This window comes from Fusarium fujikuroi, chromosome FFUJ_chr03 (genome assembly GCF_900079805.1).
Source record: "Fusarium fujikuroi IMI 58289 draft genome, chromosome FFUJ_chr03".
Taxonomy (NCBI): domain Eukaryota; kingdom Fungi; phylum Ascomycota; class Sordariomycetes; order Hypocreales; family Nectriaceae; genus Fusarium; species Fusarium fujikuroi.
In genome coordinates, this window is record NC_036624.1 from 4,747,464 (window position 1) to 4,771,171 (window position 23,708).

At 48.1% G+C, this 23,708-nt stretch overlaps 11 protein-coding genes; 4 read left to right on the forward strand and 7 right to left on the reverse strand.

The window, feature by feature from the left end:
- Nucleotides 1-1,066: 1,066 nt before the first annotated feature.
- On the reverse strand, nt 1,067-1,931 carry FFUJ_03584 (uncharacterized protein; the record flags this gene model as incomplete). XM_023575447.1 has 4 exons in its annotated part: nt 1,067-1,201; nt 1,256-1,603; nt 1,654-1,719; nt 1,770-1,931. 4 exons carry the CDS (start codon nt 1,929-1,931, stop codon nt 1,067-1,069), a joined length of 711 nt encoding a protein of 236 aa, XP_023428628.1.
- A 558-nt stretch (nt 1,932-2,489) lies between these two features.
- FFUJ_03585 (related to positive activator of transcription) lies at nt 2,490-4,755 on the reverse strand (the record flags this gene model as incomplete). XM_023575448.1 has 9 exons in its annotated part: nt 2,490-2,902; nt 3,010-3,192; nt 3,248-3,521; nt 3,574-3,695; nt 3,762-4,059; nt 4,111-4,172; nt 4,221-4,444; nt 4,499-4,621; nt 4,703-4,755. The coding sequence occupies 9 exons, from the start codon at nt 4,753-4,755 to the stop codon at nt 2,490-2,492; spliced, it is 1,752 nt and encodes a 583-aa protein (XP_023428629.1).
- Nucleotides 4,756-5,512: 757 nt separating this feature from the next.
- On the forward strand, nt 5,513-6,733 carry FFUJ_03586 (uncharacterized protein; the record flags this gene model as incomplete). XM_023575449.1 has 2 exons in its annotated part: nt 5,513-5,927; nt 5,976-6,733. 2 exons carry the CDS (start codon nt 5,513-5,515, stop codon nt 6,731-6,733), a joined length of 1,173 nt encoding a protein of 390 aa, XP_023428630.1.
- A 24-nt stretch (nt 6,734-6,757) lies between these two features.
- Nucleotides 6,758-8,363, reverse strand: FFUJ_03587 (related to putative tartrate transporter; the record flags this gene model as incomplete). XM_023575452.1 has 4 exons in its annotated part: nt 6,758-6,930; nt 6,980-7,635; nt 7,685-7,835; nt 7,889-8,363. 4 exons carry the CDS (start codon nt 8,361-8,363, stop codon nt 6,758-6,760), a joined length of 1,455 nt encoding a protein of 484 aa, XP_023428631.1.
- A 391-nt stretch (nt 8,364-8,754) lies between these two features.
- On the forward strand, nt 8,755-11,119 carry FFUJ_03588 (related to cutinase transcription factor 1 beta; the record flags this gene model as incomplete). XM_023575453.1 has 5 exons in its annotated part: nt 8,755-8,975; nt 9,025-9,892; nt 9,937-10,090; nt 10,150-10,333; nt 10,579-11,119. The coding sequence occupies 5 exons, from the start codon at nt 8,755-8,757 to the stop codon at nt 11,117-11,119; spliced, it is 1,968 nt and encodes a 655-aa protein (XP_023428632.1).
- Nucleotides 11,120-11,692: 573 nt separating this feature from the next.
- FFUJ_03589 (probable D-lactate dehydrogenase (cytochrome)) lies at nt 11,693-13,362 on the forward strand (the record flags this gene model as incomplete). XM_023575454.1 has 3 exons in its annotated part: nt 11,693-11,712; nt 11,737-13,243; nt 13,294-13,362. The coding sequence occupies 3 exons, from the start codon at nt 11,693-11,695 to the stop codon at nt 13,360-13,362; spliced, it is 1,596 nt and encodes a 531-aa protein (XP_023428633.1).
- Nucleotides 13,363-13,485: 123 nt separating this feature from the next.
- FFUJ_03590 (related to 2,4-dihydroxyhept-2-ene-1,7-dioic acid aldolase) lies at nt 13,486-14,503 on the reverse strand (the record flags this gene model as incomplete). XM_023575455.1 has 3 exons in its annotated part: nt 13,486-14,006; nt 14,063-14,315; nt 14,447-14,503. The coding sequence occupies 3 exons, from the start codon at nt 14,501-14,503 to the stop codon at nt 13,486-13,488; spliced, it is 831 nt and encodes a 276-aa protein (XP_023428634.1).
- A 393-nt stretch (nt 14,504-14,896) lies between these two features.
- Nucleotides 14,897-17,085, reverse strand: FFUJ_03591 (related to aspartate aminotransferase, cytoplasmic; the record flags this gene model as incomplete). XM_023575456.1 has 8 exons in its annotated part: nt 14,897-15,135; nt 15,595-15,704; nt 15,756-15,802; nt 15,852-15,933; nt 16,002-16,642; nt 16,694-16,783; nt 16,836-16,874; nt 16,933-17,085. The coding sequence occupies 8 exons, from the start codon at nt 17,083-17,085 to the stop codon at nt 14,897-14,899; spliced, it is 1,401 nt and encodes a 466-aa protein (XP_023428635.1).
- A 565-nt stretch (nt 17,086-17,650) lies between these two features.
- FFUJ_03592 (related to 2,4-dihydroxyhept-2-ene-1,7-dioic acid aldolase) lies at nt 17,651-18,624 on the reverse strand (the record flags this gene model as incomplete). XM_023575457.1 has 4 exons in its annotated part: nt 17,651-17,913; nt 17,972-18,207; nt 18,258-18,409; nt 18,475-18,624. 4 exons carry the CDS (start codon nt 18,622-18,624, stop codon nt 17,651-17,653), a joined length of 801 nt encoding a protein of 266 aa, XP_023428636.1.
- A 1,518-nt stretch (nt 18,625-20,142) lies between these two features.
- Nucleotides 20,143-20,406, reverse strand: FFUJ_03593 (uncharacterized protein; the record flags this gene model as incomplete). The annotated part of the gene is made up of 1 exon (XM_023575458.1): nt 20,143-20,406. The coding sequence occupies one exon, from the start codon at nt 20,404-20,406 to the stop codon at nt 20,143-20,145; it is 264 nt and encodes an 87-aa protein (XP_023428637.1).
- A 949-nt stretch (nt 20,407-21,355) lies between these two features.
- Nucleotides 21,356-23,658, forward strand: FFUJ_03594 (uncharacterized protein; the record flags this gene model as incomplete). XM_023575459.1 has 7 exons in its annotated part: nt 21,356-21,736; nt 21,791-22,166; nt 22,220-22,376; nt 22,434-22,567; nt 22,621-22,736; nt 22,790-22,931; nt 22,982-23,658. The coding sequence occupies 7 exons, from the start codon at nt 21,356-21,358 to the stop codon at nt 23,656-23,658; spliced, it is 1,983 nt and encodes a 660-aa protein (XP_023428638.1).
- Between the last annotated feature and the right edge of the window lie 50 nt (nt 23,659-23,708).

Sequence of the window (23,708 nt, forward strand, 5' to 3'; positions counted from 1 at the left end):
GGTTGCGAGAAAAACCAAATCCTCGGATATCTCAGTGAGGCCTGAGATGATGTCACATTGAAGAACGTGACATTACAGGGGGGTTGAAAACACAAATTTGGTGGCTGTGAGACACCTAAGACAGCCACGACAACACATCTCATTAGCGCACACTCTGCAGGATGCAAACCCCTCACCAAGCACTGCCTCTCCAGCCATCCCGTCATTATTTGAAGGGCAACATTACTCAAGAGCTTTCCGACTGAACAGACACCACGAACTTTTGCTGAGTTCAACCCAATCTTACAATGGATCCCAGCCCAGCTACAACCCAAATGACGACAATCCGAGAACAATCAAAACCTAATCCTCTATCATACACGACCTTTTACTCGCCATCTTGGACAGCTTTCGAAGGAAATAGTACAAGCTCCCTCGGTACTACAACGCCTGGCCAACACCCAGAGACTACCCAAACAGTCCATAGAGCAGCAACGGGCGCCAGGTCGAGTGAAATGACAGCATACTCAGACTTCTCTACGCCACCAACTGGTGATCGACCTCTGATCTTTGAGAGCAAGGGGGGGCAAACGTGAAGAAGGGTCGATAAGATTTGATATAAGGGAGCACAGCCGGCGACATGTAGAGCTAGAGGAGGTCTTAGCTACAAGTCTTGGTCATAAATGATATATCTAACTTGTAAGCGAGCGCGGCCCAGCCCAAAATTCCGAGATGCAAGTTGAGCCGAATACTATACTCGTGATAGAATAGAAGATGAAAGTAAGCGGCAAAGTCAGCTTTATTTTAGATCTGAGTTCTAGAACAGAAGTCCACCTAAGTGTTTGCGAACATATTTTTTGATAAATGATAATACACAGCAGGTCGCGACTGAGTGGACTTAACCTTTGAACTGATTGTGATGCAAACACAGACAAATTCGACCTGGCATTGACTTGCAACAATGAAAAAGCCCTAGACCACGACATGAAGCGTTTAAAAGATATTCGGCTATCCCCTCATCTCTACCGTCATTCTCAGAGGACTGGCAAGGCTGGCTGTGCAACAGGCAAAAGATCATATTGCTGTTCTAAACAATATCCTTCTGTAAGAAAACTGTCCGACACGGCCAAATCTTCCCATTTGCATCTGGATATTGGTATACGTTCTCGGCTACACCAATTAACCTGTATCCCCGTCTCTCATACCAAGCCTGGGTGGGAATCTAGATCAATAATTAGCCATTTGTATAAATGGCTACTTGACAACAGGCACTTACCTTGAAGGCTCCTCCATAGTTGGCAACGGCAAAGTCCTCATCTGCCTGGTCTTCGTGGTGCACCGTGTCTAATAGCAGATGCCTAGCGTTGAGAGGCTCCTCGATGGCCATGCGTTCAGCGATATTCATAGCAACTCCGCCGATACCCAGGCCTTGAAGTGTGTAAGATACGTAAAGACTCTTGACCCAGTATGCACCAGATTTGGGGAAGTCTAGTTCGACCTTTTCTGCATAGTCTGAGATATGAGTGTCGAGAGCGACGTGCCCAATGGGAAGGAATTTTGCGTTGGTTGGAATGCGCGGTTTTCCGAGTAGCGTCTTGCTTGTGTCGAGAAGTTCCTCTGTTTCCTACAAAGCGTGAGTCGAATGGCCGAGGTTGGCTTTATACACTGACCTACCTTGGGATAAGCCTCGGTATGCATCTCGAGGTATTTCTCGCGCTGCGGTTCGTCTTGCGAAAATATCTAAAGAGACTTAGAATAACAATACAGTAAGGTAGTTGTATAGGGCTTACAATCCAGTAAACGCATTTCGTCCCGTTGATATGCCCGTCTTTCCACGCAGTTGGGACAATTGACGCTTGCCAGCCACAAATTACGCGCTGCTCGACCATGCGCTTCACATGTTCAGGAGAGCTGGGGTCCCATGGGATAAGAGTGACGTTCGGCTTCGGCATTGTTAGATCATTTGACGGGTTTCTTACAAGAAAGGAGTTAGGCAAGGCGGGCTCTGTTAATTTCAATGGGTTGGGGCCTGCGTCTTCCAAGACTACAACCGCCAGTCAAGACATCGTCCGTACAAAAGGACCAAATTCAGTCACCTGTGGATCCCAGATATTGGACCAATTACAAGTAGGTCAGATCTCGGTTCACATTCTGACCTATCGGCTGCTTAAGAAGACGTCGAAGTACCCACAAGCCCTACTGAATTCAGCAACTTTATACGAGGTGACTGTAGACTTTGTTAACAATACAAATATGTAGCTTAATAATGTAAACTTGGTAAAGGCGGGCACATAAGCACAGCGCAGAGGCTGTGACCACGCCCTAATGTCAAGCACGCCCTAGCGTGAAGAGTAGACGGACTGTCCACGCGATAAGAACTGAGATAAGAACCGCCAAGAGCAATATGGCTTGCATACCTGCTTTTGGCCTGAAGATGCCTGGGATACATACAGGGAAAGATCAATTTACTCAAAACACCTTACAATCATATCAACTCTCGCCAGACATGCTCAAACGGGATGGAGGCCCTCAAAACCATTGACCTCCCACAGCCAGTCATTAACATCATCGAGATCAGCACCAAGGCTCGTATGTCCATCCAGTAAACTAGCAACATTGAGTATTTGGTTCGGTGATATTCCCTGCTCCCCAAGAACAGAAATGCGGTCGTTCTCTTGACCTTGGAGCTGAGGCAGGATATCTCGCTGTTCAATGAGGTGCAACATATCATGGAGACGCTCAAGTTCCTGGCGCCGAAACCGTGTAGGTAGATTCCCGCCTGCGATTAGAGCGTCAAGGATATTTCTTGTCAACTCGAATGAGGATTCGCTCACTGCGTCCGGGAAGGATTGGATGGCTGAGATGAGTGCCAGGACAAAACCAGCTAAGAATGCGTGGTCGAGATCGAAGGGGAGAAAGAGTTCTTCGAAACGTTAGCTTGTCTTCGTAACTGTACAAGTGGCCTTGTAGCAAGGACGATGCACTGGTTTAGCTGTTAGTTAAGATGCATGGTGAGTGAAAGGCGCATACCGTGACTTGCCTGGTGATAGCAAAGGTTCAGGGTTGCAGAAACGCGTGATAGTGGGCTTTGGTTGTCCAGCTTCAGATCGGGCGCCGAGTTTAGCTTAACTCCAAGTGCAGCAAGTTCCCTCAATATGCTCATGGTATTTTTCGGAAACGAAACATCGAACTTCCCATCGATACCGTATATAGCTAGCCACTCTGTCAGCTCTTTAATGCAATATGATCAACGGCGGATGCTACAGACTGTTGAGGACTTTGGTTTTTAGCCTTGATAGCATGATATGTATCTCTAATGAGCTTGATCTTCGGGGGGTGGTCTGATCTCCTAGGATCGGCACGGAAATATCGCTGTCTTGGACAGAACTTGGAGCGCCCATCAGGGATGAGAATTTGCGATCGAGGATGTAGAGTGTCCACCATGCATTGCGATATCGCCTTACTTCAGCATCGTCTGCGGAGTCTCCAGCGATGTCACGGTGTAGACCTTGACTAAGTGCTATCCGAAGACCCATTCCAAGCTACAAAACACCAGTCAGTATGGTCTGTGATCGGGAGGCGGAGGTAACTAACATAGACGTAAGCACTGTTGCGGTGATCAACAGCTTGGAGATATAAAGCAAGCCCGCAGCACACTTCGATCGACAAGATAGGATCTATGTACAGTCCATATGTATCTGGGAATAGCTCCATAGCTTTCATGAATTACTCATTTCCCGGCGAGCCAGCTTTAGACATCCCGCGGGTGAGTAGTCCCTTACCCAGAGCCATGATGAGGAAGTACTGGACATACCACATCCTGTTCCCAGCAGTCACCAGCAGTGGACCATCGTTGTATAATGAATGGAGAGCTGGCATGAACTTTTGCTCGTCAAATAGGTGGTAAGTTTGGACGATGTGAAACTTGACCGTGTTGGTGAGGTAAAGGGCATAGTCTAGCGAAGGCAGGCCTTCGATGTTAACAACAAGATCAGTCTGTTTCTTACTCGGTAGCTCTATGTTGAAAGCAACACCATCGTGATTTAGTGGGACTTCAGGTGAGAGTTCATGGCCCACATACTAGAACTCCGTTAGCATCAAGCAGAGAGTTTTTTGTGTTGATGAGAGTACTTCTCTGATCATGCCCATTACATGATGGCTGTATGCCCAAGTGGACGAAGGACCAAGAAAGCCTATGCCAGTTAGTCCTTGAGATTGGCTGGGATCTAGACGTAACGTACGTTTCCTGCCTCGGTGGTCTACGACAAACTTGGACAAGGGCGTCAGCAGAGGATTGATCATTTGTGGTAGGCCATCGTCGGCGCTTGTTCTTAGACCGGGTTGTTGAGGTGATGCTTCTCCAACAATATTCTCATTTGTACTCGTATCCGCAGAGGTTTTGTTCCTCTTCTGTTTCTGCGCCTCATCCCAATCCTGTGCCTTTCGCTTCAGATCATTGAGCAAGCTACGATTAGTCTCAGCACAGCCATAATTCACAACGCTGGGAGCAGCCACTTACTTTTCCGACACGACAATCTTGCGATCTTCCTGCTCGAAAACACAATCTGTTGACCGTCGCGTGCAATTCGCGTAAGGGCAAGTCCCTGAGCAACGAACCTTTCGCTCACGGCATTGCAAACATCTTTGAAGAGGAATTCATGTCAGCAGCTGCTTCATTGCTTTCGGCAAGGTGTGATTGGTCAACGAAGCGAGAGCTACTCACGCGACAGTCTTGTTTCTCTTCCCCGACGGTGGAGGCGTGGATTGCGTGTTCATTCCAACGTCTGTATTATATATCGTTATCTCTTTGCTTAACCTATGTTGTTCATCATCTGCAGTGTAAGCTGATTAAATGTTATTTATATGTCTCGTCTCGGATAAGGTCAACGGAAGCAAAAGTCCGTTTAGCAGACGAGTCGAAGCAAGCTACTCTTAGTACGAATGCTGCAAGATGTCGGACTATTGTATAGCCGGGGTCCGATGACATCGCGTCTTACCCTGTACCTGGGCAGTTTGTTTTACTGTTTATATAATGGCCAATAGGTTGCTAGGCTATGACAAAACAGGGAAAGAATGTTCACGTCAATAATACTAAGTATGCTTGAGTCAATCTTCCTATTGAATCCCTCTATCCCAATTGCTCATGAAATGCAGGCAGCGCAAGTTTATGCTGCTTGGGATAATTTCTTAGACTATGCCCACAGTTTGTAAGAAAACGTGCAATCAATTCCACAAGTAGCATCAAAAGAATATGAAGTCTTTATATACTCTGACATTCTACATTATCTATGACGTGATGTATACCTAGCCATTCAGATCAACAACGAGGCGCTCTTAGGCTAGGGAGGCCTACCATGAAAGTTTCTCCACTTCTTGTCTCGGCCGTATATCTAGCAAAAACCCAACCATTCTTGCAACTTCGATACTTCTCCCAATCCAACAAATTCGAGGGTTTTGCCTAATTGCACTCTTCATTCTGAACATCAATCGTTGTACCCCACGAGTACAGCTTCAACTTCCTAGACTGCCTATTATGACTCCAGTCATTTGCAAGCAACCAGATGAGCGAGTGATCTATCAAGCGACAAAGCATGTTTTTGTCGGGAAATACGCTAAGTTAAGAGATCGTGGTTGCGTTAGAATGTCGATTAATAACAATCTGCGGAAAGGGAGTCTGGTGCAGGAAGTCGTTACTCAGCACGGCTTTGACGCTGTTGCTCAGACAGTGTTGAAGCTACTTTCGGACAAGGTTTATGAGTCAGATATGGTTGTAAGACAACGCTTTCCCGATCTATATGAGCCTGCGTCAGTCCAGACGGCCGTCAGGAAGCAGGGAGAAGCAGAGGCCACCAGGGCCGAGCACGTCGCGGTTGAGGTTGTTGAACAGACGAACTTGGTCAACGGTCAGGATATGCGTCACACGGAAGAAGATATAACGACAGTAAATGGTATGTCTCGTCCATTCGGGTTTATCAATAGTAACTAAGACTGGCCAGACAGTCGCGACGGCAGTGCGTGCGACATTGCTGGCATCTCATTGTCATTTCCAGTCTATCTGCCGTTTCCTACGGAGCATCTTCTTATGGAGAAACTTCAAAAGGTCCTGGAAGCTGCCTGTTATGAGTATGGAGTAAGGGAACTTTCGAGTATCTTGCAAGAACGTCATTGGGACTGTCCTGAAGCGGTAGAGCTTAGCCAGTGGGCAGAGCTGCTTGGAAATAAGGGAAACTTAAAGCGCCAGGACAGTGACAGGTCACTTAAGGAATTATTGCATTCGATTGCGCAAATCAGACATACAGCAGTCCATCGCCTCCGAACCAGCTCAGTCGGACTACAACGGTTCCTCGCCGACGCCGAAGACCTTACCAGAGCCCTGGGGGACAATTTATATATACAAGCTATCGCAAAACTCAATTTAGAGACTCAGTCAACACTTACAGAGCTTGCACAGAACAAACAATCCATTCAGCTACGTCTAGAAGAGGCTCAAGAAGAGATAGCGAAGCAGCGTGCCGAACTAGATCAGAAAGAGCAGGATAATTTGCGCCGCATGGAAAGGGAAGATATGAGGTACTGTGCTCAGGCTGGTGAGAGACTCGGAAAGGCTCTGCATCTTGTGGGAAAGTTTGCAGTAGTGCCGGAGAGTGAGGACCCAGCGATGGGTGGCATGGACAGCGACAATGCTTGTCCTGCCTCTGATACCGACAGCAACTTGGATCACGCAGAGCATTTCGAAGACTGCAGCGAGTCATGATTGTCAATTAGAATACCAAGAACTCTACAATGTATATCTGAATCCTTCTCGACCTTCGCATAGGCATTTCCCCTCATCTGCCTGTCTATTATTATGGCGGAGCATAAGCATTGTTAGTGCGGCGACTACAACCGCTGCCACGTTGATGGCCATGACAGCGACGAGTCCAGGGATGTAGTTTGGTGCATCCTGTTGACCTGCACTGTTGTTAGATACGATGTGTCAAGGGAATAGATGCCAACTTACGGAATACCATGCTGGAGTAAATCCCACCAACGCCACTCATACTGATGAGGAAGCCAGTGGACACAGCACGTCGAGCATCACCGACAATATTATTGGCCTGCCACGCAAGGGTCGTCACAACAAGACCATTAGCCCCAGCGACGCCGAGAAATGTGCCAACATAGCGAGGTGTTGGTGAATTGAGCAATCCAGTCATGCATAGCCCAATGATTCCAATCAGGCCTTGGAAGATGACGAACGGACCTCGCAGCCTCGTCTTATCAGCAAGCCACGAGATACTCATTGCTTCGACAACAGCAAACAGTGCTGGCGGTGTACTCAGAATGAATGAAAGCTCAAGTGAGTATCCAAGACCACCGCGTAGGATGATAGGCAGGAAGAACAAGAAGGCATAGACTCCAACGGCACCGGCCATGTACATAAGTGAATAGGCCCAGGGCTTCCAGTCCGCAGCTGTCTGCCCAATGATCTTCAAGGTAACCTTTTCTCGTTCTTCGGGGCCACGGTCCTCGGCGAGGCGTTCTTTGACGAAGGCGCGTTCTTCAGGAGTGAGGAATGTGTTTTTATCAGAGTCAGGAAAGTCGACAATGATGAACCATGAGCCGATGCCGGCGACGACTGTGATGGCACCTTCGACAATGAAGATCCAGCGCCATCTTCAAGAATCAGTCTTTAGAAAGGGAACTGGCATATGTGTATGCTTACCCTTTGTAATGATGTGTCTTGGAGATCTGAATGAGGCCATATGCGAGGATATTGGCGAAGGCTGACAGCGCTGAGGCAGTCAAAAAGAAGCCTGCCATTCGCTTTTGGACCTCGTAGCGCTTATACCACGAAGATACAAGATAGACACAGCCTTTTTCTATTGTCAGTTCCATGGCTACTGGGAATGGGGACCTTCATAAGTACCCGGGAAGAAACCAGCCTCAAAAACGCCAAGAAGGGCTCTCAGTACGGCGAGGCCAGCCCAGTTGTTTAAGAAGCCAATGCCAAGGGACACCAATCCCCAAGCAAAAGCCAGAAAGGCAAGCCAATTGGCTGCACCAAGCTTGTGAATGAAGGCATTGCTGGGGATCTCAAAAAGAATGTACCCGATAAAGAAGACCATCAAGACAATAGACACGCGGTTACCGACGGCGAGGTCGAGATCTTCGTCCATTCCTGAGATACGAGCGACCGCGACGTTGGATCGGTCGACGAGCGCGATTGTGTAGAGACACCCGAGAATAGGCAGGAGTCGGGTATCGATCTTTCGAAGAACGCGCTTCTCCAACTTCGTGTCGTGATCGGATTGTACATTGTCCTTGGTCTCAATCTGTTCTAGCTCATGCTTTTCCTCGTGAGACATGTCAATCTCGGGGCGAACCGTGGTAGTGTTGGCCATTGCTATAGTGAAGAAGTGCTACTAGCGAATTGAGCTCATGCAGGTATAAAATCCGGGGAAGTCTGGGGTCACTTTTATACATATGTATTCCGGGCCAAGATCGCCAATGATCCATGTCTCATTTGATCGCTTTCTGGTTTGAGAAGGGAAACGTGAAGGATGGGGGATCTACAAGGCTAACCATAGCCGATGACGGGGGATGACCATCGGCTATGGTCATTCCCGGGATCATCTCCGTGCAAACAAACAGGTTGGTGGTTGGTTAGGCTTGAATGGATTTAGCGTGCTGAATCTGCGGGGGAGACTGCATCCTTTGCTCCAGGCCCACTGTAGTGGCACGCCCCGGATTGTATCAGGCGGGGAAGAGTAGCGATGCAGTTCCTGGAGCGTTATGAGTATCTACGCATCGCAATTTGGCGGAATGGATCAAGGAAGCCCTTCGCAGTGGACTAGGAGAACGCCCAACCATGGCAGGAAGAGAGGTACGGCGTGTGAGCGTTGCAACCGGCGGAGAACAAAGTGTGATGGATCTGTCATTGGTGTGCCATGCTCAGCTTGCAAGAAGAGTGGCCATCATGAGCAGTGTGCACTCATCCAATCTAAGCGCCGAAGGTAGGACCTATCGCTTTGCTGTGAATTAAGACTGATCTTCGTCTTATAGAGGCCCCGATGGGAGATACACGCTATTGCCAGAAGTGGAATCTCACCGCAGCTCCGATAGCCTCAGCTTTGCCCCGAACGACGAGGATTCCATGGGATTGATCACTGGAGCATCACCGACAGAGGAAGAACTACATAACAGTAATTCAATGCAGCCGTCGAGTGAGTCGGCCACCGCAAGGCTTTCGTCTGAGCAGCATGCAAGTCCCAATGCACAACCAAGCGTTGTCGGAGAAAGCTGGTATGCCTCATATGTCATGAGAGGTTACACGCCCGGCCACAACAGTGTTCACCGACCAATCAAAGAGTGTAACGAGACAGTTCAGAGTGTTACCCGTGATACGAGGAGAGAGAGCGTCTGCAGCCGGCCGTCCTTGCCCCGTGAGAAGACAACCCTGTCGGATCTCCCATCACCAGACTTAGTAGACCGTCTCATCAAGGTCTACTTTGACAGATTTCACGCGTTTTGTCCGATACTTGGTAGAAAATACTTCCTTTCCTCCCTTTCTGACGGAACCATGTCAGGTACCCTTCTCCAAAGTGTCCTTTTTGTTGCATCGCTACACTGTGGTGCAGAAGTACTACATCTCATGGGTTACAGCACTCGATGGGATGCCAACAATGCTCTGTACAACAAGGCCAGCACAGCATTCGACGCGGATCGAGATTCGAGTCGCATCCATATGATACTGTCGTCGTACCTGCTTCACTACTGGTTCGGAAGTCCGACGGCTTATCGAGACTGTCATTGGTGGCTCGCTGCTGCAATACGATCCGCGCAGTGTACAGGTTATCATAGGAGCACTAGGAATAGTAAGATGTCACATGAAGAAAGGTCGCGATGGAAGCGCATCTGGTGGTGTCTTTATGTGAGTACGTTTCTAGTGATAAGAAGCCTCAACTAAAAGGTCAGGTCCGTGATCGCCAGATCGCCATCTCCACCGGGACACCGATGGTGATCAACGACCAAGATCATGATGTCGAAGGACTTGTCGAGCAAGACTTTGCGGAGGAAGCTCCAGAGACTGTGCAGTATATCATATCCCAGGTCAAGCTGAGTAAAGCTAGTGAGATCTTCCGTGCCCCCAAGCCTGATTGCTTGCCATGGGTAATACTAACCGAATAGTGGCTCGACTGTACTTCTCCCACTGCTCGCCTTCCCGTCTGTCTCTCTGTAAAGAAGCTCATGTCCTCGATGAAGCCATGAGAGATATCCAGTCAGAATTACAAGCCTGGTATGACTCTTCTGAGGGCTTGAACTTCTCCAACGGCCATCATCATCTAAGTCTGACACTGAAGGTTTGCTATCAGTACGTATCACTCTTGTATTCGCCAAGCATAAAGCTGATTTCATTAGTTACTATTTAATCAACCTCAGCCAGAGGCTACAAAGACAGTGCAGTGCATGTAAAGAGATCAAGCCCGTCCTTGACGCAGCAGCACAGATATTCAACCTGGTAGAGAATTCTCTGCTTTTCTGGACACCGGAGCATTTCCCCATGATCTAGTGAGTTGCAAGTATAATTTAGGTGGAAGTACATTAACAAGTATGCAGCGTGTCTGCTCTTTTCTCCGCTATGATGGCCTTGGCAGTAGAAGTAAAAATCTCAGCGCCTAAAAGCGATCAGATATTTGTAAAGATCCGACCTGGATTATTGGCCCTCAAGCAGTTTGAGTCCGTCTATATACTCGCCAGATGGATCAAAAGTTTCTTCATGAATATTCTGAACCGCCCAACGCCTTTCGATGCGGTAGAAGCGCATAGACCACCTCCGACCCTACATGGTGATGACACGACTGGCAGGGGTACTGGCTTAGAGATGATTAACGGCACCGATGAGATCCCGACGACGACTGCATCAGCTGGCCAAGCCACGCATGACACGACAAACTTTGAGGACTCCAATTTCGGATTTGACCAGGGTTCGGGATCCGAGGCAGGCGGCTTTTGGCCGACGTACTTGGCAAACGGTGTCTTCTCGGGTGTTCAGTCAAGTGACGACATGGAGTTCCCGCATCCAGACTCGTTCCAGTATCAAGCTATGTACTTTCTAGCCGATCTAGGCATAGCGAGTACCGAACCTATAGATCAATAAGCATTTTTTGAGAGGAATTCGTTGTAATCTAGCCGTCGAGGCATATAGCGTCTCGATATTAGGTGGAATATAAAAGCTCCGTATTCCTGGCATACTTTTCGTGACTCAGGTGAGTGCGGGGATAGGAGGTTTACTGACCTATGATATGCCATAACATAGGATGAAGGGATTTAGCTAGAACCAATAGTCTCTTCTGCTACTCCAAGACTGGAAATTGGTTTCCCGGGAATGGCATTGTCCATAGCCGAAGGCGCCATCCCCGAAGCGCCTTAGAAGCCAGACAGCCGATGAGAAAATGAAGCAAGGTAGATAAGAGAACTTCAAATAATAGCTAACTAAAATCAACAGCCTCTCTTAATAGCTTCTATGCTAGTTAATCTCTGAATTCACCTTCTCTTCATCTTCCAAAGGCTCGCTGTGATCTACCAAAGCTGTCATGTGGGCTCGTGGCAGATCCTTACATCGGGCAGTACCCACTGGGCCATATTCAATACCTTCCCGAACTCGGTTACCAGCTCAGTGCTTTCGGTCAGTTTCGAATACATCAAGAACACAAACTTCAGCATCCACAAAATGGCAGACAAGAAGCCCAGGTAAGTCCTCCCATGCACCTACAGACCCAAGATTGACTTGGACCTTACAGGGTTATACATCCTGGGGTTGGCGGCATTAGCAGTTAGCACCGCTGGAGTACTGAGTATCAGCAGCCAACCAACCAAGAGGCAACTGTCATCAACACAGTCATTACTTGGCACCCCCGAGATTCAACATGACTTGTCGGCATCAAATATCGAAGGTGCTTGTAATGAATTCGCCGCTATATTGGGTCCTGAGAACGTGTCAACGGAACGTGCCGATCTCGTTACCCATTCGGGCTCCGACTATCAGTCATACGCCTGGACTGAAGAGTCAGCCATCCTTTCTCAAGTCATTTTATACCCTGAGACTACAGAACAGGTTTCGGAGCTGATGAAAGTATGCTTCCAGCGTCGGCTACCAGTCACACCGTACTCGGGAGGGACGTCGATCGAAGGCCAGTACATACCTCATCTACAGGGTATATGCATTGACTTTGGTCGAATGAACAACATAGTGGAGCTCAACAAGTATGATCTCGACTGTGTTGTGCAACCCGGTATGGGATGGATGGACCTGAACGAAGAGTTAGCAGCTCATGGCCTATTCTTTCCCCCAGACCCTGGTCCCGGCGCCATGATTGGAGGAATGGTTGGTACAGGATGCTCTGGGACAAACGCAGCGGCATACGGAGCCATGAAAGACTGGGTCCTGTCACTAACCGTCGTACTTGCGGACGGAACAATCATCAAGACTCGCCAACGCGCCAGAAAGTCGAGTGCAGGTTATGATCTGACGAGGACCTTTATCGGCAGTGAGGGAACCCTTGGCCTCATTACGGAAGCTACATTAAAACTGGCAGTCAAGCCACCCTGTGAGGCTGTGGCTGTGTGCACATTCCCAACGCTACGAGATGCTGCGTCTGCAGTTCGAGAGGTGCTATCTAATGGCATCCAGGTTGCGGCTGTTGAGATTCTTGATGAAGTACAGATGAAGAGCATCAATGACTCTGCTTTGACGAGACTGAAGTGGAAAGAAGAGCCAACCCTGTTCTTCAAGTTCACGGGGAGCGATGAGTTCATCGTGGATCACCTTGCCAAGCAAGTCGGAAGTATCACGAAACAGAATCGCAGTACCGCATACATATTCGCATCCGACGAGACTGAGCGGAACGAATTATGGTCCGCGCGGAAGAATGCCCTCTGGAGCATGCTGGCCATGAGAAAGTCACCGAGTGACAAAGTCTGGACTACTGATGTAGCTGTACCTCTAAGCAGACTCCCCGACATCATCGAGTTTGCCAAAGAAGACATCCAGAAGTCGGGATTACTCGGCTCAATCGTTGGGCACGTTGGTGATGGGAACTTCCATACCCTGTTACTCTTCCCCGAAGAGAAGCGCCATATCGCTGAAGAGATCGTCCACCGAATGGTTGATAAAGCCATCGAGATGAAAGGTACAGCGACGGGCGAGCATGGCGTCGGACTTGTGAAGAGAGACTATCTGGAGAAGGAGCTAGGGAAAGAAGCTGTGGATACGATGCGATCGGTAAGTCTTTTGACCATTCAGTGTTATATGATGCTAACTTGAGGTGACAGATGAAGAATGCATTTGACCCGTTGTGTATCCTGAATTGTGATAAGGTGATACGTATGAAGGCAGCATAGGTCAGAAGGAGCTTTACTTGTTTGCAGGAATGGAAAATGTAGCGTTGGATAGAGAAAGGGAGATAAGGAGCAAGGGAAGTTAGAGGCTTTAAAATGCGAGATGGAAATATAGGGATGCACTACCTAAGATGACACATTCATCGACTTCGACGAAGAGGCATTCTCAACCATTTCTACAGCAGCCAAGCATTTCGCCGCAGCACCCGCGAACAACCCCGAGTCCTGCTGGCATAGCATGAACCGGACACCCAATGTGTGAATAGCCCAGTCTTGAATATCCGGCGTATCATAAATACCGGCAAGACCCATGACCTTTTCATACTTCCTGCACGCTTCACTCACGCGCATCAAAGCCTGGCGAAATCTGTCGCTGCGAAAATCAGCAGGGGCACCGAGCTCAATGGCCAAGTCGTTCGACCCAACGAGCACAACGTCGACTCCGTCCACGGCTGCGATCTCCTCTACCTTCTGGACTGCGCACTCGTTTTCTATCATGACGAAAACTGTTGACGCGTGCTCGTTGGTCTCCGGGATCACACCGGTTTGAGGGTAGGGCTTGAGGGAGAAGGCGGCCAGTTGGCCGGTGATTGAGCGACAGGCTTGAGGGGGATATTTCGATATGGCCACAGCTGCCTCTGCTTCATCTGGATGGAGGGTATGTTAGTATAACAGAAAGATATTTCGATGAAATGTTATAGACCTTCGTTCTGTACATAAGGAAATATTATTCCCATGGCACCTGCGTCGAGGACTTTCTGGATGAATCCATTGCCGCATTGATGTGGCACTCGTACAAATGGCGTTATGCCGAGAGCAAGACCAGTACCACATAGCTTGCCGGCGTCGTCGAGAGACAGTGTTGAGTGTTCCAGATCGATGAAGAGGCTATCGAAGTTTGCATTCTTGGCTAGTTGTACTATTTGGGGGTTTGTGACGAGTCGTACACCAAGGGCCTAAAGTTTGATGACATCAGCACTGCGCTGGACGTACTAATCAAGAGTACCTATGAAGAACGTGGAAGGCACATATCTCCACGCTCCAGCATGGGACCATGGTAAGAGACCGCCTGGGGATGTATCCTTACCTTGCAGAGCTGCCCATTGGCGACCCTTGTCTTGAGAGAGTTCCGACAGGCGAGCATTTTGCTATAGTGGAATGTGAAATGAATGAAATCTTTCCATCCAAAGGTCAAATCGGAATCGGGGGGCTAGCTGCCGTTGTTTTATGTAGCTGGTCGCTCGGTCTGCTAGGCTCGCGGTCCGAACGAGATGCGGGGACTACTTGGCAGCTCGGGGCCACTGCCCGAGAACTGGATGCGGCCCTTGGCAATCTCCCCCACAGTGGGCAGTTGATCCATACGGGGCTCAAGCCTTGTCCTGGTCTCCGCAGAATTTAGATCATACCAAACTGGTAAAGAAGCTGGTCGAAACGATCTTATCGCCAAAGGCCTAATTTCGACAAATGCTACCAAAGCATAGTGTTGAAGTAAAGAAATGGATCTCGATTGTCGCATATCAAGGACTAATAGTGGCTTCTAAGGCTTGAACTTGCGAAGAACATTCTTCCACAGTCCGCCCTCCCAATGAACTTCCTCCGGCCTCTCCGTTTCTTCCCATTCCCGTCTTCCTGTACTGAGGTCTACATCTGAAGCGGACCACCAAGTAGTCTTCTTTGAAACCTTCCACCAAACAAAGTTGAAAACGAAAATGACGATACCGAGATACTTGAGAACGAAAACCTCGGGCTTGAAATGGGGGATAAAAGCATCATAACCTAAAGTATCTCAGTTACAACCCAGTGTATGTCATTCTCGGAGCTGGAGTAATCGGATTGACTACTATACTGGAGCTGAAAGAGAGATGGAATCCTTCTAGCAATGTAGTATCTCCTACTAGAAATAACCCGGGAGGCTCTGCCTATACGTAGGTATTAGACTAGGATGGCGGGAACTACATATATAATGCAACTGACAATGGCCCCTAGGCTTCGTATCACAGACAAGATATATGTCAGTTATTACAGGGAAACGCTTGTGCCAATGTCCAAATGCAAATTTAAACGTATATTCTTGCAGAATAGTCTTGCAACAGATTAATACAGTTATAGCAGTATACTTATACACCCCTTCGGTTCCTCTTGTCCCGGCCTGAAACAACTAAAAAGCTGCCCTTGTTTGAATGTCCTGCCCGGCCTCCTCAAGTATAATCTGATCTAAGGAATCAGCGACTCTACTGATATTGCTCTGGCTGAGACCTGAGATGTTGATTCTACCGTTCGGTGGAAGATAGATATGATGCTGGTCGATGAGTGTCTGGCACTGTTTAGGATTGAGGCTGAGGTATCTGCTTCGAATTAGCAGAAGTCTTCGACGTTTGAGCAGAGGTTTGACTTACGAGAAGAGTCCATTCTCTCGTAAAATATGGTCCCAGTTTCCCGGTGTCTGCTACAAGTCAGCTCTTTGACCTACGTCGAATGTGGCGTTGGCCTACTTTCAAAACTTGAGCCAATCTATGATGCAGCTGCTTTCGCAAAGCCTTTAGTCGATGCTGTATCTCGGACAGGTCTTCGACCCTGAGGCGTGAATGTCTCCAGTCAGCATAAATATCCTGGTTGAGCCACGTCGCTAGGTAAGTACTCACCAGTCGACAGTCAGCTCGTCCGAGTCTAATACGATAGTGGCCAAGCGACCGCCATAAGCTGGTGCAAATGAGAACTCCCACCGTATTAAGCATCGAAGTCGATCTTGCACAACAGCCGCTATGTCGCGACTCGAACATACAGCATGCAAGGCACCGCATCTCTCGCCATACAAAGCAAAGTTCTTAGAGAACGACTGGCATACAAACATGTCTAGGCCTAGGGTAGCGAAATGCCTGATTGCATAAGCATCCTCATCGAGACCATTGCCCAGTCCGTGATACGCAATGTCAAAAAGGACAAAGTGGGAGTTCCGTGCCAGCACCGCACCAAGTTCCTTCCATTGGTCTCTCGTAGGATCGGCGCCTGTAGGGTTGTGACAACAGGCTTGTAGGATGAAAACGCTTCGAGGGGGTACATTCAGCGCTGCTGTGATGATGGAGGAGAAGTCGATGGTTCGTGTCTGAAAGTCGAAGTATGGATACTCGATCACTTTAAGGCCGACGAGCTCGAACATTGGCTTATAGTTACCCCAGGTAGGGGTGCCGACGAATACTTGCGGACGAGGAGAGATCGATTGGCTCAAGGCTAGAGCAGCGAGGTGGCAGGCGCCCGTACCAGAGATGGTCTGAGCTGAGGCGATCTGGAAGCCGTTAGCGAGCTTTTATCAGTACCCCAGGGCGTGGGGAATTACTCTGCCAGATTGTAGGAGCTCGCACTCTTGTCCGAACAAGAGGCGGGCAGCATGGTTCAGGAACCGCTGGTTTCCTATCCTAATCTCATACTATCCTCGAATTAGATGGGACGGGACAAATATGTAGAGGAATCAAACTCACGTCGTGCCCAGGATCGTTCTCAGCCAAGACTATTTTTGCCTAGAGTACCAAACTCTAGTCAGTGCTCATCCTTATCAGTCCATTGTGTCGTGTATACCTTTGCGACAGACCCGAGCTGACCGTAGAGACCACTTTCATTTCTGTAGATACCAACGCCAAGATCAACCTTATCTGGGGACGTATCCTGGTCAGCGGCACGCTTGAGAAAGTACATGGGGTCATCGGGCCCCTTTCGAAACGATGAGAACATTTTGAGGGATGTGTAGAGCGCCAGTATCGGGTAGAGCTATTGTGAAAAGAAGGGTCAAGGGTATACGCCACGCATGCTTTTAAGTCGATAAGAAACAATAGGATTAGGCGTGGCTAGGCGAATACAGAGAGACACGGAGAACCAACCCCGAGATTTGTTCTAACATTGTAGCCACAATGGCCGAGGTGGTTGCTCGGTGGGTCATACCGAAAGCACCCCTGAAACTTTGCTCGGTTGGCCTCGCCGAGTAAAGGAAATTTGTATCAGCAGCCACAGTCTCCTAAGGCCGATGGGGAACCTTGAGATTGAGTTGGTCTACCCCTGTAGCATCGTAGGTCTCCATGAATTGCTTTTCGGGGAAACAACTCGTTCTCGCTATTCTTCTGCAAAGTCTATTCGTACCCCGATATATTACATCTACGCTAAGTCGTTGGATAAAATCAGCAGACTGGAATCCTCTAGGTCTAACGAATTGAATCAGTATAACATTGAAGCAATTGGATTCAAGTGCAAGAAATTAAGACCCAAGTCTATTTACTGTCGCATTGGTTTCAGTCTCTACTCTCTAGCCCCTTGCAGCCTTGAGTTCTGCAGCATACCAATTCTGAATCGCCCTAACATCATAGCTCAAAGCCACCGTATCAAACACATCCAAATGCTCCTTACATAAAGCGCCAGAGTTTGATAATCGGGCCACCCACTTTCCGTGTTTCCGGGCCGCTGCGACGATTTTGTCAATCGCATCTAGAAACTCGGGCTCGTCACCCTTGGCGGGTATATAGCCGAGAAGAGAAAAGGCCAGATCATTGGGTCCGATAAAGGCCATATCTTGACTGCGGTCAGCTCTGGACACATGGTGGGGAATTTCTCAGCAGCTTAAGCTTACCAACGCCTGGGACAGCACAGATTGCATCCACGTTATCGACTCCTTGCCTCGATTCAATCTGAACACACACGATAGTTGTTTCGTTTGCTGTCTTGACGTATGTCGCGATATCGACGTTGTGAGCAAAACCCGCAAATGGTGATCCTTGTCCCCGGAGACCTTGCGGTGGGAACTTGGAGTACTTTACTACCTCGGTTGCTTCTTGGGCAGTGTGGACTTGAGGTAGAATTATGCCACTGCAGATATTAGTCGCAAGAAGCAACGGTCCAGTATGCGAGGAACTCACTGTGCACCACTGTCCAGAGCTCTCTTGATAAGGTCAGGATGGGTCATTCTTAGACGGACAAGCGGCGAGACACCCGCAGCGGCGATGGCGGCGGTGGCGTCATGCATGGAGTCATCTCTAATGTGGCCATGCTCGCAATCAATAATGACCGCCTGAGAAGGAGTCAGGGAATATGATCCAGCCATAAATCAAATCAACCTATGAACAGGAAACTTACATCGACTCCAGTGGAAGCAACAATCTGAGCTGTCTGAAGAGACGGCAGGCCCAGAAACGTCATTATGGGCTTGCCATTGGCTCTTAATGCATTCAATATGCGTAGTTGCGGGTTACGCGCTGTGGCAGCGATGGTTGATGCTCGTACCATGGTGAGAAATGTGATGTGAATTATTAATTCAGCAGGGAAAGTATTTTGTCCTACACCGAATTTTCGACTGCTTGGAATAATGCTATAATTCGATTACGTTGAGCTTTGGTACCTATCAGGGAATATTAATGCTATACATATGGCTTCCCTACCGAAGTAAGACTGCAGTTATGTCGGGGTGCGGGGCCGAGTGCTCTTCGCGTCTGCCCCGAAAGCTAATACCGAGGAACCGAGCTAGCGCTAGGTGAGCAAAAACGCCTCCCGAGAAACTGTGAATTGCAATGGGCTCGTGGCGAATTATGGGAAAATTGATCTTTAGTCTGCCTAAAGACCCTTCATTGTGTAATCGGTAGAGCTCATCTGGCCGAGAGGTGACGGTTGTCTCGACTCAAACTTTGCAAGTGCCAATGCGGAAATGTCGAATAGTTATACCTGATGCTGCGTGAAAATTGGCCACGGAGGCGAGGAGGACCTGGTTGAAATGCATGATGCAGGATTGAATGTTTGGTTGGACCAAGGTATAGTGAGATTAATGTGCTGGGTAGGTAGGTCCTGTGTGTTCTAGAGAAGAATGTTATGATAGTGACTCGAGCATGAGCCCAGTCTTTTACATATATTGTCGCGACAACCGAGTAAAGACTTTTATGCTCGGTCTTCACATAATGGGAACAAAAAGTCCATGGGCGATCAACAGATGCATGCGTTAACCATTGGAGAGCATTGAGAAGAATCCACTTAGAGCCAACAGCATATTTTAGGATTAAAAGACGAGGTTACCTTGGCTCCTAATTCTTCAAAAGCCTTTCGTTACAATTAGTCCCTCATATCATTGTCCCTCTTTCTGTTTTCTCGTCATAGGTTTCAATTTAATATTCTGCTACGATAATGCTGAGGCTTCATGGAAGAAAGCCAGGACTTTTCCTTCACGCAATGAAAATCGATATACATCGGCCTAGGAGATCACGATAATTCTTGTATCAGAGCTATAGACGGCATGGCCTTCGTTCCCAGTTGTAACTCATGATCACCGTCTATCTGACCTTTGTATATGTTGTTGGCTCTAACCAACATACTTGTGCCGTGTTTCCGACGTTGGAACCAACAGCATGGCGCCTTGACATCTTTCGGCAGATACGAGCCAATGACAGTGCAACCAACAGCCACATGTAAAGTTCTCTGATGATTCTCGTCAATCAATACCAGCAATCCAAATATGAGGAACTTTTGAGACAAATACTATCTGTGCAAAACGCAGTCGTGGTCGGACGGACCGTAAGGGTGTTAGGCATCATCTGTGCTTAAACTTTAAGCGGTCGATAAGGCACTGGGGGTTAGCGCAGGATGATCCAAAGATACAGCGGCCAAAAATGCCGCAATTTTGTATAATATGTTGTGGACTTCATTAGGAAGTATCGCAGCAATTGCGCAAGAAGGTTGTAATTTCTTAGAGTTGCAAAGCATTTGCTATGGGTGAACATACCATGTGACTAATTGGTGTGCTGTTTGTGTTTTGTTCAACTACTTGCCAGAATTCTCTTCATTGCCGTCTTTCGACTCTTCCTTCACCTCATATGCCTTCAGGTCATCAGGTATATCCTCGTACTTGACTTCGTCTTGATCACAGAGAGCATTCAGTCTGTTTGTAACCTCTTGGGGCACTCCATAGTTGATACGAAAGCGATGCCCATCGATGCCGACAATGTTAGGCTCAACCTCTTCCAGGGGGCCATGTTCTTCCAATGCGCGCTGAGCCCGCTTCGTAGCTTCGGTATTTTGCGACATAATTCAAATGATGGATGCGTCTGATACTCTTCTATTAGCGTCAATAAAAAATCTCAACGGCAGCAATTTATATCTTACCGATACTTTCGCCCAAGAGTTGTTGGCTGGGTGGAGGAGAACCTAACAATGTAAATTCTTGAGTTAGATCTGCTGGGAGAGCAGGGGAGATAGAGGGGACACGGCTGATTGATGACAGAAAAGCCTGTCATTCGCTATATTGCTGTCCACTCAGAACCGTTACAGCATATCTAACACGTACAGCGAGGCCATAGCGTGCTGCACACATGACAGATACTTAGAACCCATGACACTTGGCCTAGCCGTCTACCCTATCATAATACTGTGCGGAAACATTGCGCCTGCAGTGCAGAGAGAATGATGCAAAAGGATGGAGTTAAACATGCATGAGACAGTGCGTGATAGCCCCCTTTAAGCACCACCTCTTCGATCTATACATGAATGTATCATATCGTCTTGGCAGCCTGGTGTTTAAATCCAGGGTCAATCTGGGCTTGCCGATAAAGGCCCATTAGTGATTTGCATCCGGAGCGGGCCAATGCGCGGACCGTCTCCTATTGGCGACTTATTTTCATTGGTTTAATAATCGGCCTGAGTGTGGGGCAATATGGGAGTTTTCCGCCAGTTTCCCCGATATTGCGTTTTGGACAGTGTATATAGTGCCCGACGCAAGGCAATACCGCTTCAGCACTATCTGTTCAGGGCCTAGATTTTCTTCATTAAGTAATTCAGCACGTCTCCAAAGACATCCATGCGCATCTTGTGCCACTCACCTCACGAGAGTATTAACAATATGAGATATTCCACAATGACCCTACTTATCCATGTCGCTTCTAGTGTTTCATCTGCTTTCGGAACGGAAACCACCACCATGTCAAAAAGACGAGGCATGTATATATATACGTCACTGTGTGAATGATCACTTGACTGAATGTATATAGAGCTTCTGAAATTTAAGTTTGATACCCTGCCTCCAGGTGCTGTGCGTCCAACTGGCTGGCTCAAAGATCAACTGCAGCTGTCGGCTGACGGTTTGGCTGGACACCTCTTTGAGTTTTACCGCTATGTCTCCCGATCTACTTGGCTGGGGGGAGACTGGGAGTATAGCGAGTTGAACGAAGCATCACCATATTGGTTCAATTATATCGTGCCCTTAGCCTGGTCCCTCGATGATGCTAAACTCAAGTCTCAAGCAAAAGCTTATCTTGATTATGTCCTCGACCACCAAGCTGAAGACGGATGGCTCGGGCCAGAAACTACACGCCAGACCCGAGGCATTTGGGCAAGATCACTTCTCCTATTTGGTCTCACAGTAAGCTGTCAAACTTCACCTCCATGACACTTCGTTACTTACTATAAACTCCAGCAATACGCCGAAGCAGACCCTTCAGAACGAGACCGGATTGTGAACAGCATGCACAAGTTTTTGAAATTGACTCACTCCATGCTACGGAGCAATTTTACAGGCTTAATTCAGGATAAAGACCAGGACGACCATTTCGACCCTTTTGGCTTTGGTCTCTCCCGCACGCATGAGCTCCCGATCTCTTTGATGTGGCTTTACGAGAACCACCCACGTGATGCTGGTGACATGATAATTGAAACCATCGAGCTCATGTTTGATGGTGGCCGAAAGGGAGGCCGTGACTGGACAGACTTCTTCGTCGAGGATGTTTTCCCTAAAGGAGGAACCGGCACATTCAAAACAAGTGGTTTTACTCATGGTGTAAATTTGGCCCAGGGTAAGTACTTGCATTCCTGAAACACACTTACAAGTACTCAAATTACAATTAAGGCCTTCGATACCCAACTGTGCTCTATCGCTTGACGGGGAATGATAGCCTTGTACAGCAGACTAAGATGGCAGTCGATATGACAGTCAAGTATCAAACGTCTGTTTCCGGTACTATTATTGGTGATGAGCATTTGGGTGCCCTTAGTCCTCAAAGAGGGTAGGTGTTCGAGTGATTCAGAACCCTCAAATTGTTGCACTAAACAGATATATCTAGTTCGGAACTCTGTATGACAGTCGAGTCCATATTTTCCTACGCCTTCCTATACCGTTTTCATGGGGTCAACAGTTACGCAGACAAAGCAGAACTCGCAGCTTTCAACGCATTTCCAGCCGCCATGAGCCCAGACTGTAAGAACATAATGATCTTGTTCTCGGTGTAATACACTACTAACTCGATGCAGGGTGGTCTCACCAGTATGTCACGCAAACAAACCAAATTCGGTCAGGGAATCTTACCCAAAACCCATTTTTCAATGTCGTTTCCTATGCCAATACATATGGCTTGGAACCCAATTTTGTGAGTCGGCAACTCTACGAGTGATAAACGCTCCCAAACTTACCTCTTCCCAGCCCTGCTGTACAGTCAACCACCCTCAAGCGTATGCAAAGTACGTCACCTCTTCTTATGCGAAAATCAATGAAAGCAGTGTTGCGCACATTTTCCTTGGCCCTACATCTGTTGAAACCCATATCAAAGGCAAAAAAGTCAAAGGTGAGACTCTAGATTTACATTTGGTTCAATGGCTTACATTATGAGAAAAGTCAAATGCGAAACGAGCTATCCATTCGACTCCATCCTTAAATACACGATTGAGAGTAAAACGAAATTTGATTTCGCAGTCAGGGTTCCCGGCTGGACTACCCCAAAGGCGAACATTGAAGTCAATGGCGGCCGCAGTAAGACAGTCGCTCCGGATGACTCTGGGTTGCACCATACAACAATTCTTCCGGGTACCACGACTCTGACGCTGGAGCTACCTATGGAGGTTCGGGTCGCAATGCGCAACTCATCTGCCAGTATTTATTATGGCCCATTGCTCTATGCGTTCGATATCCCTTACACGGAGACGCATCACCAACCCCTGAATTGGACCGACCGCAAGCCTCTGCCAGATGACGAGGTGCACCCGCACTCCCACGACTATGTGTTAGAACCGACTGAGCTTTGGCAGTACGCAATCGACCCAGATAGCATCGTCGTCAAGACGCCCACATCGACCGTTAAAAACCTGCCCAATCCGATCTTTGCAAAAGATGCTCCCCCAGTTTGTCTTACAGTTGATGCGTGGAAGATTGCCTGGCCAACAGATAACGATACAGCGGCGTGGCCTCCAATCGACCCAGTGGTTGACAAGGATAAAAAGGAAAAGATAAAATTGGTCCCGTTTGGATCAGCCAAGTTGCATATTGCACAATTCCCTGTGGCAAAATCTCAATAGCAAAACAGGCCCGCCAAGCTTCACATTGGACACATCCATCAAGGAACGTC